The sequence below is a fragment of the Heteronotia binoei genome, chromosome 20, assembly GCF_032191835.1.
Source record: "Heteronotia binoei isolate CCM8104 ecotype False Entrance Well chromosome 20, APGP_CSIRO_Hbin_v1, whole genome shotgun sequence".
In the NCBI taxonomy this organism is placed as follows: Eukaryota; Metazoa; Chordata; class Lepidosauria; order Squamata; family Gekkonidae; genus Heteronotia; species Heteronotia binoei.
This window is the reverse complement of record NC_083242.1, coordinates 13232730-13251143: the sequence shown is the minus strand read 5'-3', so window position 1 is coordinate 13251143 and position 18414 is coordinate 13232730. Positions and strand designations below refer to the sequence as shown.

General features: G+C 48.9%; 1 protein-coding gene across 2 annotated transcripts in view; it reads left to right on the top strand.

Moving 5' to 3' along the window:
- Window positions 1–18102, top strand: part of SBK1 (SH3 domain binding kinase 1) — an 80719-nt gene extending 62617 nt beyond the window's left edge. The window contains exons 2-4 of one of the 2 annotated variants that reach the window (XM_060260900.1): window positions 13731–13933; window positions 15265–15467; window positions 17157–18102. In XM_060260900.1, the coding sequence (XP_060116883.1) occupies window positions 13731–13933; window positions 15265–15467; window positions 17157–17945 (1195 nt within the window). In that variant the 3' untranslated portion in view covers window positions 17946–18102. The remainder of the gene's footprint in view (window positions 1–13730; window positions 13934–15264; window positions 15468–17156) is intronic. The other variant, XM_060260901.1, reaches the window with a different exon arrangement.
- The last annotated feature ends 312 nt before the right edge of the window (window positions 18103–18414 follow it).

The window sequence follows — 18414 nt, the reverse complement described above, 5'->3', positions numbered from 1 at the left end:
AATCACTTCTCCAAGCCAAGCCAGCCAGCAGCTTGGAGAACACATTTAAAGTTAAAGTTGATTTCTTTCCACCTCTCCCTCTGCCGTCGACCCTCTTTCCCTCCCTCCCACACCTGATGTTCATGTCTTGCGTCTGACTTTATTCTATGTGGCTCTTATGTTAAGCAAGTTTGGCCACCCCTGTTCTAGAGACTGGAGCGGTGGTATAACCAAAATTGGGAGTGGTTGGCATTCCAGTGCTCTGTCAAGATCCTTACTCATCTGCATGATCAGCACAAGTCGACATTAGCGCTTAAAATAAGAGAAATGATGCAATTTACAAGTCATTTTCGCAAGCTGGGAACTGAAGCTTATCTTGGTGCAGAATTTGTATTGTCTGGGCACAGAATTTTCATTCATTCAGTCAGTTCAATTCATCCGTACACTGCCCTTTTCCCCAGTGGGTCCCAGAGCGGCTGACTGCATTCTCCTTTCCTCCATTTTATCCTCACAACCACCCTGTGAGGTAGGCTAGGCTGAGGGAGTGGGACTGGCCCAAGGTCACCCACTGAGCTTCCAGGGCACGAGTGGGATTTGAACCCCAGGCTCCTGGATACTAGTCTGGCACTCTCAACTTCTACACTGCACTGGCTTTCATTTTGTATCTTTGACTCTCATTTTGTATCTTCGACTCCCATTTTGAACCTTTGCACAGAATTTTAAGGGCTGGTTCCCCCCCCCCCCCAGTATTTTTTGTACTTATATGTGCATGTGTGAGTGTGTGTGTGCACCTGGAAGTCATGGCAACCTCTGTTGACTGACCCCTATTGTGGGCCTGAAGGATGTTGAGGGAGGTGGCTGAATAAAGCCTGCCTCTGCCCTCCCGACTGCTGGTATTCCAAGTACTTGCCAGAGTCAACCCAGCTTAGCTTCTGAGATCCAATGAGATCGGGCTTGCCTGGGCTATCCAGGTCAGGACTGACAAGCATGCCATCTTCAAGTACTTAAAGGGCTGCCCTATATAGAGGATGGGGCGGAGGTGTTTTCTGTGGCCCCAGAACGTCAGACCAGAACCAGCAGGATTAAATTAAATCAAAAGAGTTTTTGGCTAAACATCTGGAAGAACTTCCTGACAGAGCGGTTCCTTAGTGGAACAGGCTTCCTCGGGAGGTGGGGGGGGGCTCTCTTTCTTTGGAGGTTTTCAAACAGAGGCTAGAGGGCCATCTGACAGCAATGAGGATCCTGTGAACTGAGGCAGAATTTAGGGAGAAAGTATGAATGTGGGGGCGGGGAGTATTTGGGAGTTTCCTGCATAGTGCAGAGGGTGGGACTAGACGACCCTGGAGGTCCCTTCCAATTCTATGATTCAGTGTCAAATGGGGCGCTTGTAACAAATGAGATGGACACCTCTGTTTAGAGCCTATCCTCTCCCTTAAGCTGTCACTTCCTGATTTCTGTTGGAGACCGGTTGCAATTCTGGGTGATCTCCAGGCCCTGCCTGGAGGCTGGCGACCCAAGTTGGTGCCTTGGATAGAGCGTACACCGAGGTCATGGAAGTTTAGGTCATGAAAGTAAAACTTCTGTAGACATCGAGGAGGGACTTCTTTTTGTAATGATGCAGCAATTAAATAAGCTCAGATAAATCTTCAAGTCCCGTGGTGCTGATCCAGGAGACATGTCGAGGGGCTAAAGAATGAAGCAGCTGAGCAGTAAACAGAGCCAGATCATTTCTCATCGAACAATGTAGACAATCCAGAGGCCTGGATGGAAGCCAAGGGAAAGACGGGTGCTTTGCAGAAGTTGCTGAACTGCGCTGTGGCTTTGCGAAGCTGGGTCCGGCCACACGCAGCGATTGACGGTGATTCCATCGGTGTTAGAATTCCACGAGTGTACCGTGGTTGGGTCAGGTCTTCCCTGGGAGAGAAAGGGCTTGTGCATTTGCAAGAAGGGAGAGGACAGACTGTAATGCACGCAGTTCTCTTCCCCCTTTCAGAAGATGACTTTCAATGGAGTCCCTTCATCAGAGAGGGACTGGATAACTGGTAACCCTGGTAACAACTGGGCAAAAGGTGTGCCGTTGCCATGGTTTATGGGATGTGCAAAGGAAGCAATGCGCTGGGTGGGGAGGGGGAGAGACAGGCGCGGGGCTGCCCGTATGCGAGGGTCGCGTCTCGCTAGACGAGAGTGCCGAATTTATGCGCCAGCACGCCAGGAGGGACAAGATCTACACTGCTGGGTTTCTTTCCAAATTATTCAAGGGGGATGGGAAGACATTGCCCTTTCCTGACCGCCGATTGCATTTGGAAGAGAGAAGCCGCAGTTTGGGCACCTGCAAAATGTAATTGCCCAGCGAGACAGTTCTCCTGAGGAACCGCAGCCCACCTCGATTCCAAAGCAAAACAGTTAACCTCCCCCCACCCCCCAAGGAGACCTGGGAAAACACAATTTTGTGGGCACCTGCAACTTGAGAAGCCCAACACTGAGACCTGCCTGTCGGCTGCAATTCAAAACATCCCCTTCCTCTGAATGAAGACTAACTTCCCAATGCCTCGAAAGATTTCTTTTTTCATTGTGTGTGTGTGTGTGTGTGTGTGTGCGCATATGTGCTGGGAAGTCATAGCAACGTCTGGCAACTCCAACTGGGGCATGGAGGCTGTTCAAAGAAGTGGCTCGATAGCAGCCTGCCTCTGCCTCCCAAACCCTGGTATTCCAAAGAGGTCTCCCATCCACGGACTTGCCAGGGTCGGCCCTCCTTGGCTACCTTGCGACCTAGGAACTGCTACTGATTTATTCCAAGGCTGGTTTAATCAACAGTAGTGAGAGGTCCCCATTTTTCAGTCTTGCATCTGTCTCGAACTCAGCCTCAGCCCCACCAACCTGGGGCAGGGTAGCCAAACTGTGGCTCAGGCGCCTCATGTGGCTCTTTCACACATATTGTGTGGCTCTTGAAGCCCCCATCGCCCAGCTTGGAGAAGGCATTTCTCTCTTAAAATCACTTATTCAAGCCAAGCCAACATGCCAGGAGGGGCTTGGAGAATGCATTGAAAGTTAAAGTTGCTTTATTTCCACCTCTCTCCCCCCCTCTTTCCTACCTTCCTCTCTATTGCTTTATCCCCGTCGAGTTCATGTTCTGTGGGTAGTGGGGAGACAGCTTCTGTCAGTAAAAGTGCATGCAGGAGAAGGGTGAAACCCTCCTTGCTATGCTGGGACTCTGATTCTAATCCTGGCGTTGTGCAGCTGCTGTGTCCCTACCTAGAAACACAGGGGGTCCTGATCTCCCTGCGTCAACTTGTGCCTGGCCGGAAGAAGCCGCTGTTGGAGATTTCACGAGGCAGCAGCACCCAGAACACTTGGCTGAAAAGCTGGGGCAGCTGCTGTGCCGAGTCCCAGACATGGTAGGGTGAGTTTCACCTGGCAGTAGGCAGCTGATGCACCTGGACGTCTGCACGACTGGCGGGAATTTTGCCCAGTGGGTCATGGAAGCTTTCTAGGGAGGATTCTCAGAAAGCCTGTGCCTTGCACAATTTAGTCATGGTGTGTGGGACAGGAGGGGGGATTCCTCCCTGGTGAACTCGCAACTTGCTCAGAGGCACCCTAATCTCTGAGTGTTACAAAACACAGTCTGGAGCAAAGTTGGGTGCAGTTTAAGCCATTGGAGATTTGCAAGCCCTCACCTGGATAGACTGGGACAGCCTAGCTCAGGGTTGACCAAACTGCAGCTCAGGAGCCACATATTGTGTGGCTCTCAAAGCCCCCCCCCATTGGCCAACTTAAAGAAGACATTTCTCTCTGTAAATCACTTCTTTAAATTACTTCAACTGGTGGCTTGGAAAATGCATTTAACGTTGCTTTATTTATGCTTCTCCCTCCCTCCCCATCTTCCTTCCTTCCTTCCTTCCTTCCTTCCTTCCTTCCTTCCTTCCTTCCTTCCTTCCTTCCTTCCTTCCTTCCTTCCTTCCTTCCTCCCTCCCTCCCTTCCTTCCATGTTCATGCCCTGTGGCTCTCAAACATCTGATGTTTATTGTGTGTGGCTGTTATGTTAAGCAAATTTGGCCACCCTGGCCTAGCTCATCTGATCTCAGAAGCAAAGCCTGGTTGACCCTGGGCAGTACTTGGATGGGAGACCACCAAGGAAGTCCAGGGTTGCTACACAGAGGTAGGCAATGGCAAACCACCACTGGTTGCTTCTTGCCTTGAAATCCCCATGAGGGATTGCTGTAACCCGGCTGGGACTTGACGGCAAAAAAATATGCCCTGTTCAATAAGAAGCAGGGATGGGTGACTTTTTGCAGAAGATGGTGGGGAGCTTGCAAAATGTTCAAGGGGCAAATGATTCTCAGACAACTTCTTTGTCCTCTGCAGTTTTCCAGGTCTTTTGAGGATCAGAATTGAAGGAGACTGAAGGGGTGGAGCCTGATGCAAGAGGGGTGGGTCCTGGTGGGGTTGGGGATGGAAGATAGCACTTGTGGGGCCAGTTTACCTTGGGAGTTGTATTCCCTTTCCCCAAATCCTAGGAACCTAATTTACACATTAATTACCCCATCATCCAACAGTCACTTTTTTCAACAACCATTTGCATATAGATTTTGCTATTGTACACTGAAAAATCCAGTTTCTTTCCTTCTGCTGGTTTTATGGGGACTGTTATTCCCGGCTTTTGTTATTAAAAGTCTCCTTCTAGCATGGTTGGGTTGTAAAGTGCAAACATATGTGGATTGAAAGTGTGTTATTCTGTGTGAAAGCGCTGGTTGTTTCTGCTCCTGTTACCATAGAAAATAAAATAAAAATGGAGGCTCGAAAGAAGCATCTTTGGAACTGGTCATGCCAGGAAGTGGTCTTTTTGGATAGTTGGCAAGAGCTTTAGTGAGCTTGTCAGTCATAGTTGTGTGGCTTTCCTCATTGTGTAGAACAATGGAAGGCGGGAGTGAGCCTTTTTCTCAGTATGTGATTTGTCCCTTTCCTTTCGTTTCAGATCTCTGGCTCTCCCTAGACTAAAGAATTCGCTTTTATTAAAAGAAAGAAACCTGAGAATCTGGCCAGCTAATGGGCTAAAAGGCCCACTGGCAGCATGCCTGGAACATGGGCAAAACCCCCCAGAACCACCCTAGCCGAAATGTACCTGAGGTCTTAGGAATGGGCCTGAGTGGGAAGGAGGATGAATTGCAAAAATTCTCCAGTCAAACTAAAAACATTCAGAGTTCCCTTGAAGGGAGCTGATGGAAACTTTTGGCTCACCCTTGAGACTGGGCAACCCAGCCCCCCTCTTGGCCCTGTCTGGTGTGCGTATGAGTGTGAGTGCTGTCAGCTCGCTTCTGACTCATGCCGACCCTATGAATTAACGTCTTGCAAATGGAGGGCCATGGCTTCCTAGCATTATTGTCTTTTCCAGTGACTCTGGTCTTCTCATAGGCTGGCTGCAGATGGGCAGCTCCGTGCACATGAGAGGCATCTCAAATCATGCCGCCCCAAAATGGAGCGGACAAATCCCGTTCACACACTCCTGCAAGAGGTGTCCATATATCGCATGGGGGGGGGAGGCGCTTTGGTGCATTCACACAGTAGTTGCACACCATTTCTTTAGTGCAGTTTGTGTTTCTTTTTTCCTTACATTTTTAGTGGCCATGTGCTTATTCGCTCATGTGCTCCGTGGCAGTGATTTTTACAAAGAATACTGGTGACCGCCTAGGGCAGATTGGTGGATTCATACTACCAGTCTACCTTGCTTATGCACTTCCAGTCAGACACCAGGAAATGGGAGAGGGGTGCGTCAGAAGATTTTGTGACCACTTGAACATATGAAGCTGTCTTATATTGAATCAGAATCTTGGTCCATCAAGTCAGTATTGTTTACTCAGACTGGCAGCAGCTGGCTCTCCGGCGTCTCAAGCTGAGGTTTTTCATGCCTATTTACCTGGACCCTTTTTAGTTGGAGATGCCGGGGATTGAACCTAGGACCTTCTGCTTACCAAGCAGATGCTCTACCACTGAGCCACCGCCCTCTTCCTTACTGGCAGCTATTTGATCCATCTCAGTGACGTTAAAGGACGGGGTGAGTGTGAGAACAGAACGGGCAGCAGCTGTGCCTGTCTGACCTTGACTTTTTAATCCGCCTGAGGGAAGTGCCTATGTTGGCTCAAATTGGCCATCTGAATCCAGCCATAGTGAGACCCAAATACGACAGCCTCAGTTTAGTCATTTTAGTTTCTAGGGGGAGTTCAGGTTTGATTTGATCTAGAACCCATGGCTTTGTCTTTCCGGCGGCCCGTGGTATCCGTAAAACTCTTCTCCAACATCACGTTCCAAAGGAATCTGCTTTCTTCCTGTAGCTTGCATTGTAAGCCAATGCAAAGGAAATGCAAAAACACCCTGGTGGCTGAGACCGAACTCCAGTGGCATCAGGACTACCGTTGACTCCACCACCTTGGCTGTGGAGCGTTGTGATTTGACACCCAGCTCTGCAAAGCTGCTGGGAGGGGCCGGGCTTTCAGTACTTGGCCAGCAGCTGGCTGGTTACCTGACCCAGCCCTTCTCTTTTTAGCCAAACCAAACATATGTTTCCCCCACCTGCAGCTGTAGACGGGAAACTGAAAGGGCCCAGAAGCGGGAAACTGAAAGGGCCCAGAAGCGACCTGAGCTGATCGATCCGAGTGGTGGCGGAGGTGTCGTGGAGAATATTGGCAATGACTAAGAGTTCCAGGTCTCCTCGGAAACTTGGTGTAGTGGTTAAGAGCGGTGGACTCCAATCTGGAGAAGCAGATTTGATTCCCCACTCCTCCTCCGCATGCAGCCAGCTGGGTGGTGTTGGGTCAGTCCCACTTCTCTCAGAGCTGTTCTCTCAAGAGCAGGTCTCTCAGAGCTCTCTCAGCCCCACCTACCTCACAGGGTGTCCATTGCGGGGAGAGGAAAGGAAGGAGATTGTAAGCCGCTCTGAGTGAAGGGTGGGGTATAAAACCAGTTCTTCTTCTTCTTCTTTGTCTTCATCCTCTTTTTCTTCATCTTCTTCCCCACTCCTCCTCCACATACAGCCTGCTCGGTGACCTTGGGTCAGTCACGGTTCTCTCAGAACTCTCAGCCCCACTTCCCTCACAGGGTGTCTGTTGTGGGGAGAGGAAGGGAAGGCGATTGTAAGCCCCGGTGAGACTCTTAGTGAAGGGCAGGGTATAAATCTCATCTCCTCCTCCTCTTCATCCTCCCAGCACCCCCTGCCACTGCTGGGGCTCCACTTAGCCTAGCTCTGGGCTTCCAGGATCCCTTTCAGGCAGTGGCCTGTCAGGAACTTCCCCAGTTAAGCAAAAGGTCTGGTCACAGGGAAAGGCTTCTGCCGAGTGCGATTCCTCCTTGCTTTAATTGGCCCTTCGAGTCTCTAAGTGGGGAGAGGTGCCTTTGAGCACCCTCCGTGTGCATAAACAAGCCTTTTCCCCTTTGCCCAACCCCTTGCCTGCTAATTGCATTGATTTCCACATTAGCCCCAGTGACAAAGCCGTTTTGTTGCACACGATTTAATAATAACAGGCGGTTGTTCCTAGCCTGGCCATTGTGTGTGTGTGTGTGGGGAGGGGGGTGTTCAAGAGGCTGGCTGGACTGAGCAAAGGATGGGCAGAGTCTCCTGTTTGGTACCCGAGAGAGAGCCAGCTGTTGCCCCGCAGCCTTCTGGAGAAGCTGCTAATGAGCTGCCAATTGCTTATTGGCAGTGCTGATCCCTTCTGAGCTGGAGAGCGAGAGAAAGCCAGCTTCCCAGTCTTCCCGAGAGAGAAAGAACACAGTGCCAGATTAAACCCTGTGGAGGTCCCTGGGCAGTCAAAATCTTGGGGGCCCCTTGCAAATTATCTCAGAGTCTGAGCGCCTACCTCACAGCCCCCATTGCAGCCTGCAAGCCCCTTTGACAAAGCTGTGGGGGAGAGGCAGAGAGAGGCAAACTTGGTGACAACGCCAGTAGCAGCTGCACCAGGCAAGTCAGGCAAAGAGCGGCTCAGTTGCTGGCTGCGAGTGCAGGATGGGAGGGCTGCAAGCAGGGGCGAAACCAGGAGGGGAAGCCGGCCTGGGGCCCCTAAAGGCATGGGGGCCCATAGGCCAGTGCCTACTTGGCCTAATTGTTAATTCGGCCCTGAAAGAAGGATTGCATTGAGACCAAGACCTGCCTCCCAATCGGGGAGGGAGGCAGCTCCCTCAAATGGGGATTATTCACCCTAGAGTTTAGTAGTAGGGAGGGCAGACAGTTTCAGACTGTGTTCTCTCAGACTGACTGCCATATGTTGAACAATTGGCACCCTGTTTATTTTAGAATTTTTTTTATTTAATAAAAATAAACGTACCTCGGCAGCGATCGCACGCACAACATAATGCACTTTCAATCCACTTTCTAGGCACTTTCCAACTGGGTTTTACTGTGTGAAGTGGCAAACTCCAGTTGGAAGGTGCATTGCAAGTGGACTGAAAGTGCATCATTTATTGTGTGTGATCGCAGCCCTCATCGGGGGGGGGGGGGGGGCAGGACAGGCAAGGGAAAGAAATGATAGCAGCGACATAGTAAAAGGAGGGCAGGTACCGCTCTCCAGCTTTTAGGGGCATTAAGTCAGGACATAACCCCAACAGAGAAATAGCTACTGACCATACACTCAGAAATAATTGCAATCCTGGCAGTGTACATTAGATGGAATTATCACATTCTCAGCTAAATATTGCAGTATTGGAAGCTAGGTACCTACAAAGGTGCTGTTCATATCATCACAGGAGCGAGGGTTTAGACCGGGGTGGCCAAACTACAGCTCAGGAACCATATGTGGCTCTTTCACACACATCGTGTGGCTCTTGATGCTCCCACTGCCCCATTGGCCAGCCTGGAGAAGGCATTTCTCTCTTTAAATCACTTCTCCAAGCCAAGCCAGCTGGCAGCTTGGAAAATGCATTTAAAGTTGCTTTCTTTCCAGCACTCCATCCTTTATCTTCCTTCCTTTCCTTCCTTCCCTCCCTCCCTCAAGCATCTGACATTTATTCTATATTGCTCTTATGTTAAGCAAGTTTGGCCACCCCTGCCGTAGGGTATAATGGAGAATCAATCCATGGGTATCTGGGGCTCGGGGGGGGGGCCTGCTTTTTGAGATAGAGGCATCAAATTTTCCACATAGCATCTGGCGTCTCTCCTCAGCCCTCCTCCCGAGTTTCAAAAAGATTGGACCAGGGGGTCCAATTCTATGAGCCCTCAAAGAAGGTGCCCCCATCCACCATTATTTCCAAAGAAGGCATTTAATAGGAATGTGGTCCCTTTAAATGTGGCCAGAACTCCCTTTGGAGTTGAATCATACTTGTCACAAACTTGCCCCTAGCTCCACCTCCAAAGTCTCCTGGCTCTACCCCCAACATTCCCGGATATTTCCTGAGTCGGTCTTGGCAACCCTACCAGAGGGAGGTTTTGCATTAAGAGTTACAATAATACAGAGGAGCAGGACAGATGGACAAGGAAGAGTGCTAGAGGGGAGGCCAATCTAGATGATTACTGCAGCCTCAACCATAGGCCTGGGAGAACAACTCCGTTTTACAGGCCCTGTTTTAAAGAGCGGCGTCTTGTGCAAACGGGTTTAAAATTGCGCAGCTGGGCGCATCGATCCCAGAGGAAGGTGCATGCACGTGTCGGCCGGGGAATGGTAGCGCGTGCTAGACCGCCCCCCTGTCCTCATCCGAACTTGCTTCGAAAAAGTCTTGCCAAAGAGAGAGAGAGAGGAAGAGAGAAAAGAGCGAATACCGCTGTGCTAAAAGGATCATGTGAAAATTGGCTGGCAGAGATGTAATCGGTGGGGGCAGAACTGTGGGCCATCACAAACCAGGAAGGGTTGCCAAAACAACCTCCCCTCCATCATTTCATAGATGAAAACTGAGACCTGTAACACAGCCAATTCTTGCAGCACAAGTAACTGCTTGACTCTCCCCACAAACACAGTATATTACACATCACACAAAGCTGTTCTCCATCTCCTTTCCTTTACAACAACAGAAACAAAACGGCTATTCATTGGCTTAGGTAAAGACAGCCCAGAAAAGTATCACAGCCAGGTAAATTAGATTATGGGGCTTCTCCCCCCTTCTAGTAATATTATCCAGTTTGACATTCATTGATGGTTTTCCCAACTGAGCTCAATCAGGGCTTTTTTTGTAGCAGGAACTCCTTTGCATATGAGGCCCTCCTTATGTAGCCGATCCTCCAAGAGCTTGCAGGGCTCTTAGTACGGAGCCTACTGTAAGCTCCGGGAGGATTGGCTACATCAGGGGTGTGTGGCCTAATATGCAAAGGTGTTCCTGCTACAAAAAAAGCCCTGAGCATTAATAATACAAGTGTGAATTCTCTGAGATTAACCCCTGATATATTTTTAAAAATGACTATGGCATTTCCTCTCTGCTCTCAGCCAAAGGGATTGCAATGTTTGATTAATATAGCAAAGTTTGCCCAGTCATAGAATCATGATATTGTGTGCAGAAAATAAATCTCCTAAGAAGTATATTGCAGAAGTAAAACTTGCATTTATTCAAAGAGATTCGGTTCACACTCGGGTTGCGGTCAAAAGGAGAGAGAGAAGCCTAATCTAAAGAATACTTTCTCCATCACAAGTGTCCAGATAATCTGGCATCATGTGTGTGGAAGCATGAAGACATTGTTTCTACAGGAGAGATCTGCGGAGACGTTTGACTCCATAAAGAGCCATGTGCAGTGTGCAGGAGAACAAAGGGCAGGCAGAGAGAGAGGAGGGGTCAGAGGGCAGCTCTCAGGTTAAGACAAAGAGAGAGACATCCCATTCAAGGAGATAATGTTTGTCAAGTCTCTCTGGCAGGCACACAGACAAGGGTCCTTAAGGTCATGGCCTGAAATATCCCCTTCCCCTTTTAGAGAGCCAGTCTGGTGTAGTAGTGAAGTGCACAAACTCTTACCTGGAAGAACCGGGTTTGATTCTCCACTTCTTCACATGCAGCTGCTGGAATGGCCTTGGGTCAGCCATAGCTCTTGTAGGGGTTTGTCCTTGAAAGGGCAGCTTCTAGGAGAGATCTCTCTCAGCCCCACCTACCTCACAGGGTGTTTTTTGTGGGGGAGGAAGGTAAAGGAGTTTGTAAGCTGCTCTGAGACTCTGAGATTCAGAGTGAAGGGCAAGGTATAAATCCAATTTCTTCTTCTTCTAACACCCATCCCAATGAAGAGTTCTGGAGTACTCAGAAGCTTGCATAGTTTGGTGTCATTTTGGTTGCTTAGTAAATGGCTGGGGTTTTGCTTTGGATTGAGATATGGCTACTGGTAACTTCTATGATGGATTGGGGTCTTGTAGATTAAAAAGCCCAAGGACAGTGTCCTGGGGTACACAATTTAGGACTGTGTAACAGGTAAGGGAAAAGCAAAATTTGGGAGAACACGTAGCCTTGTAAGGAGAGAAGAAGCCACAGCCGAGGTGGGGGAAGGACGAGAGTGACAGCCTATAAATACCTGCTGCAGATTTGGAGCCAGTAAGGAGGGGGCGGATAATCTTTTAGTCAATGAGAAGCGGTTAAACATGGCAATTGGAGCAGAAGGAGAAAAGGCAAGACTCACGAATGCTGCGGGGCTCGCTGGTCTGGTAGGCAGAACGGGTTAAGGGACCGAGAAGGGTGTTTGTTTCACTCACACAAAGTAGCCATAGCAATTCTGTATTTCCCCAATTTCCTGCTGTGTTACACGGAGATAATAATACTGACCTATATTACCGGAGGCTGTTGTAATGTTCTCTGGGCTGAGCTGAACAAATGTAAAGCAAGGACAAATTGATGAGGGACAGCAGTAGTTAGCGTGGTGCAGCAGGATTGGGGAGGCCACTTGTCCTGCCATGAAGCTGGTTGGATCCTGGGTCAGTTGCTTCCCCTCGCACCCTCTCCTACCGTACAAGTTTGTTATAAGGATAAAAATGGGAATGGAAGAGCTTGCCCTGCTGCTCATTATACGAAAGGTGGGAGAAAAATAGCCTTCAAGAGGCAGATAAAATTGCCATTGAATACTTTGAAAAAGCACACAAAACAGAAGGCATATATTTTTAGGAGTGATAGTTGTAATTATCGTAGTAGAATAGCCTGGAGACCCTAAGATTGTCTGGCAGCCACATGTTCCAGCTCTTAATGTTATGTTGGTGTTGAGCTAGACTTGTTTTTAGGGGCTGAGAGAGCTCTGAATGGACAGTGACTGGCCCAAGATCACCCAGCTAGCTTTGTGTGGAGGAGTGAGGAATCAAACTCAGTTCTCCAGAATAGAGTCCACTGCTCTTAATTACCACACCAAACGGGTTCTCCGTTTTTAGGAAACAGACTGGGAACTGAAGCCATATTGAATGTTGCAGTTCCACTCCCAACCCGGAGGAGGCAGCGTGGGACGAGCACCAGCTCAGTCTGTGGCTCCTTTCGGGTCTGTCACTAAGCTTGGCCCGATCGTGTGTGTTTCTTTTTGTGGAGGGAAGACTTGATGCAGCAGCAAAACCGGCAGGAGTGGTGGCCAGACCCAGTGCTATTTTTTAAAGGGGTGACATCATAGAAAACTCATGCAGGTGCAGCAGCCTAGAGTGACGGATCCGGAGCAGAGAGATAGATGAGCTTTCTGCGCTCTGTGCTGCAAGGGGAACGGTTAATGATGGTTTTCCTTTAAACTGCCCCCCCCAATGGCGTTTGCATTTGTTGCTCACTGCCTGCAATACTGTATCCCACCCCACTCCCCATTTTCTGCTCTGCAAGACTTCTTTTGCACAAATATTTGACGCTTACTGAAGCCAGCTGGCTCGGGGTGCGTGTGTGTGTGTGATTTCAGATTTTAGATTTCATTGCAGATATGAGTAGAAGGTGGGGGGCAGAACAGTTTCAACTAGATCAGGGGTGGCCAACGGTAGCTCTCCAGATGTTTTTTGTCTACAACTCCCATCAGCCCCAGCCAGCATGGCCAATGGCTGGGGCTGATGGGAGTTGCAGGCAAAAAAACATCTGGAGAGCTACTGTTGGCCACCCCTGAACTAGATTGAAGGCCTCATGAATATATGCTTGATTTCACTGAAAGAAAAAAAACATAAAGCAATGTGCTTTAAGAATACTGGTTGTACTTTGATTTAGCCCATCTGAACGTTTCTTTAAAAAGACAGCTCACCACCACTGCTTGCTAAAATTCTAATAACAAAGCTAGAAGCCCAGTTTCAAGTAGGATTTCCAACACCCTGGTGCCTGTGGGGTTTTCTCTGCATTGGGGGGCTTTGATCTGCCACCAGCCAGCTGGCTTGCAAGGCAAATCCCAGCCTCAATGCGATGACGTCACTTTTGGGTGAAGTCATCGTGTCCCCGCCCACTCCCAGAATGCCCCTCAAAATCCCCCTGCTCCCCAAACCCTAGTTTCAGGTGACAAAAGTGAGTGCCTGAAGGGTGAAATCCCCATTTCCCTTGCCTGCATGAACCCAAGGCAAATTGAGGCTGCAAGAACAAGCAATCTTACTGTAGAAATGCAATGAGACCCTTGAAAATGGGCTGTATGATCCTGAGTTTTCTGTGTGCAAAAAAACAGCCATTTCTCCAGGCTGGCTCTAAGTTTATACAATTCCACCTTGTGTTAAGCTGAAATTTATGAACTCTGACGTTTCTGACCTTGGATTCTGAAATCTGAAACACTGACTGCCTTCCTGATTTGACTTTGCTTCTAGCTCTGCTCAGGCGTGTCCTGGAGGTGGATTATTGCAACCAGTGGATGCCTAACAACCTGTCTTTCTCTCTTCCAGAGTGACAATGAGTGCGGGCTCCATTGAACAGGAGCCGTCACGGAAGCTGGCCTGCTGTGGGGTGCCCCTCATCACGGAGGACATGCAGTCGCTGGCCATCCGCACGCTCTCGGGCACAGACATCAACAAGCACTATGACCTCATTCGCGAGCTGGGAAAGGGGACCTATGGCAAGGTGGACCTTGTCTCCCACAAGAGCACAGGTGAGCTCAGTGGTGCCCCTTTCTGGTGGTTTTGAAGCAGGAGGATCATTTAAGTTCCTGCTACTCTGTAGGCAGCCCAGATTACCAGTCTCTAGTTGGGGCCTGGGGATCTCCTGGAATTAAAGCTCTTCTCCAAACTAGAGATCCGTTCCCCTGGAGAAAATGGATGCTTTGGAGGGTGTGCTCTGTGGTGTTGTACCCCAAAGAAATCCTTGTCCTCCCCAGGCTCCACCCCCAAATGTCCAGGAATTTCACAACCTGCATATGACAACCCTAGTGGAAAGTGATATAGGACAATGTATTTAAGTTTGAATCTTGAAAGAAGGAAGTGACTTCAGAGGAAGAGGCAGGTTTGTGGGAGTGTCCTGTAAGTGATATCACAAAAAGGGGGTAGGGTTTTGGTGCAGTGCACTGGAAGTGATATTTTTGGAAGGAGTGGAGCTTGGGAAGTGATATCACTTGATCTTTGACCTGAAAGTGACATCACAGGACATGGCATCACAAAAGTGATGTAATATCCTTGCTAGGCACCACCGCCAAAGTCTCTTGGCTCCACAGGACATGACATCCCAAAAGTGATGTCATGTCCTTGCTAGGCACCATCCCCAAAGTCTCTTGGCTCCATCCCCACAGTCCCCAGGTATTTTCTGAGCTGGACCTGGCAACCAGAGCACAGAAACATCCCCATGGGGGCCCTCAGCACCCCCAAGGTTCATGAAATAAGCCCTGGGGATGTCATGTTTTCCAGCATAGTGGTAATTCCACCCAGTGCTGGAAAATGTACATAAGAAGAGTGTCGCTGGATCCGACCAGTGGTCTACCTAGTCTAGCATCCTGTGTCAGTGTGGCCCAGCCAGGTTCCCCCACAGATGCACAAGGAGGGCAGAGAGACCAGAGCTCTTTCAAACACTGCCTGCCAGTTAACTATTGTTCAGTGTGTTACTGCTTCTGAACATGGAAGTCCTGTTTAGCTCTCACAGCTGTTGCAAAAACTCTCTTCCGCAAATTTTTCTCAGCTTTTAAAGGTGACTAAACTAGTAGCTATTGCTACATGCTGAGTTCCACAGGTTAATCACACATTGTCTATGTGTGAAGTCCCAACAGTAGCTTCTATTTCCTGACTTGATGTTGGTCCAACAATACCTTTTTCAACTGACCACTACTGGATGGGTTTGGTCACCAAAATCGAAAGAGAGCCCAATGAGAAGTTTCAACCCTTTTCAGGTTGCAGGAACATTCCTTCAGAGTTAATTTCTCTAGGTTCTTATTCTCCTCCTCAAGTCTCTGAGGTGATTTTCCCAGCATTCATTCCTTCTGTTCCCCAAATGCAGGCACCAAAATGGCGCTGAAGTTTGTCAACAAGAACAAGACCAAGCTGAAGAACTTCCTGAGGGAGTTCAGCATCACCAATACACTTTCGTCCAGCCCCTTCATCATCAAGGTCTTCGATGTGGTCTTTGAAACCGAGGACTGCTATGTCTTCGCTCAGGAATATGCACCTGGTGGAGACCTTTTTGATATCATTCCGCCACAGGTAACCAGGCTGCCATTTTGGCTACTTAAGCCCTTCTGGAGATTGGGTGGGTGGAGCCTTGGGGGGTGGAGTTTGGAAAGGGACCTCAGCAAGTTATAATGCCATAAAGCAGGGGTGTCAAACATGTGGCCTATGGGCCAGATCAGGCACTCAGAGGGCTCCTATCAGGCCCGTGAGCAACTCACTGTTGCCTGCTTCCTTCTCTCTGTCTTGCTTCCTTCTGCATCACAGCTTGCTTTGCCAGGCTTGTTCAGTCAGGCTACAGAGCAAAGCCTCAATTTTCTCCATTGGCTGACCAGCACATGAAGCAACTTATGTACAAGCGCTTGCAATGCTCAACAATTTCATGTTTTCCCCTGGGTCTTAGGCACATTGACCATGAGATTTCTGTAATGAATGTCAGTAAATCAAAAGTAGGTTTGCAACTTACAGATAACACACCTGAACAACACTTGAACACCCTACTCAAGCTTGCTACAGCACAAATATTGTCTGCAGATTTTGATGCAATAATTCAGAGCAAATGGTGTCAGCTATCGGAAACTGTTAAATAAACAAAATATTGCAAGAGTGCTAATGCTTTAAGAATCTTTAATTGTGTTTGTCTGTGTCCTTTACAAAGTTTAATATATCTGCTACCTGCTATATTTTATGACACAGATGGCCCGGACTGAGAAGGTCTCATTTATGTCAGATCTGGCTCTCATAAAAAACAAGTGTGATACCCCTGCCATAAAAGCCACCCTTCAAAACACCCATTTTATCTAGAGGAACTGATCTCCGTAGTCTGGTGATCCTAGCCAGTACGGGTTTCAAAGGAACTGTTGACTCGGTCTTGAAAGTAACCTGTCAGACTCTTCCCATCTTAGGACATCTGGCCATTGATATAATACTAGAAGGGCCAACAGCTGGTCTGGATCCATACCTGGAAACAGTTTTATGTACAAAGGTGTAAATAATGACACTACCTCAACAGCCTTGTTGCTTGCATTTTGCTCCAGCGTTTCTTATTTTCTCAGTTTTAGAAGCCCATACTTTTCTGGATAGGCAACATCCGGACATTAAAAAAAATGTACAGGAAAGGAAAAATACCACGGTTAAAAAGGACATCTCAAGGATCTTCTCACGCAACATTATTAGCCGTTTAGCATATTCAGAGTTAGCCAGACTGGGCCGCGTCCTTTGTTTATTTAAAGTATTTATGCCTCTCGTCCCCTATAAATACCTGCAAGGCAGCGAAACAGTAAAACAGGAGAGTTTGAGGATAACAAGAGCAGCAACCCCCCCCATGCAACAAAAAAACATTAAAACGTGTATAGAAACTTAAAGGGCTTAAAAATCCTAACATTACTCATCAAAAGCCAATTGAAGTCTGTTAAAAGGAACATAACAAAAACAGGGCAATGTGACAATACTGTTATATGGTAATAATGTGATGATAATGTTCCATGACAGGGGGATCTAAAAAACATGGAAGGATTTAAAAAATGCCTTTGCCTACTGCTTGGCATGATTGTGTGGGGGAGGAGTTCTAAAGTCTGGGCACCTCTCTCAAAAAGGCCCTGCCTGCCTCTGGTGGTCATCCACCTGGTCAGTGGGTCATCCAGAGAAGGGTCTCTGATGAAGGTTTTTATGAGCAGGCCACGTGGTTGCTGATCCCAGACTCATGATATCTATTTGTATCTGCAGGTTGGGCTTCCTGAAGACATGGTGAAGCGTTGTGTACAACAGCTGGGCCTGGCGCTAGATTACATGCACAGCAAAAACTTGGTACACAGGGACATCAAGCCGGAAAATGTGCTTCTCTTTGACCACGACTGCCGGCGTGTCAAACTGGCTGACTTCGGCATGACACGTAAAGTGGGGTGCCGCGTGAAGCGCATCAGTGGGACCATCCCGTACACGGCGCCTGAGGTGTGCCAAGCAGGCCGGGCTGAGGGCTTCACGGTAGACACCAGTATTGATGTGTGGGCTTTCGGGGTGCTCATCTTCTGTGTGCTGACGGGCAACTTCCCCTGGGAAGCGGCCTCGGCTTCGGACACGTTCTTTGAGGAGTTTGTGAGGTGGCAAAAGGGGCGCCTGGCGGGCTTGCCCTCTCAGTGGCGCCGCTTCACGGACAATGCGCTGCGCATGTTCCAGCGTCTGTTAGCCCTTGACCCCGAGAAACGTTGCCCCGTGAAGGAGGTCTTCTTCTTCATCAAGTATGATCTGATGTCAGAGGTGCGCCGCCGCCCTTCGTACCGCTCTCGCAAGCACACCGGAGACAAGCTCTCTACTGGCCCGCACCGCCACGAGACGCCCAGCACCTGCACCCCGACACCGCTCAAGAGGACCATCCTGACTGAAGGCAGCGTCTCCCGGCTATCTGGCTCAGAGTCTGGCCTCCCTTCCCCAGGGGGAGGTAATAGAACTGATGGGCGTCAGGACAAAAGCAAGGGCCAAATGGTGCTGGCCACAGCCATCGAGATTTGTGTCTGACGAGGGAGTGGCAGGCCAATTAGGGCCTCATAGCCTGGAATGGAGATGTCAGCACTACAATGCCCTCCCCTGTTTTGGGACAGGATAACGTGCAGCAATCCTTTTATTCACAGCGGGGAAGGGACCAGAATCCATGTCTTTCAAAGCAAAAACAAAACAAGGAAAAGAAAATTCTCATTTTACTCAATAACCTAAAAAGATGCAAAATGTATCTGTCGGCGGGATAAGGCCGTTATAGGAAAAGGCCGTCCCTCTTATGGAGACAGAGAGCCAAGGGGCTGAGTTAAGGGACCTGATTGGTTGGCAGCTGGCGAGAACACAGCTTGTCGTGACAATGGCGAACGTTTGGTGAACTCATTCCACCATTTCTGAAACCAGCGAGTTGGACTCTCTCTTTTTTTGTTAGTTAGGGGTAGCTTCTGTTCAGAAGGGCAGGGGGATTGTCACCAAGATGTAATAATAATTGATA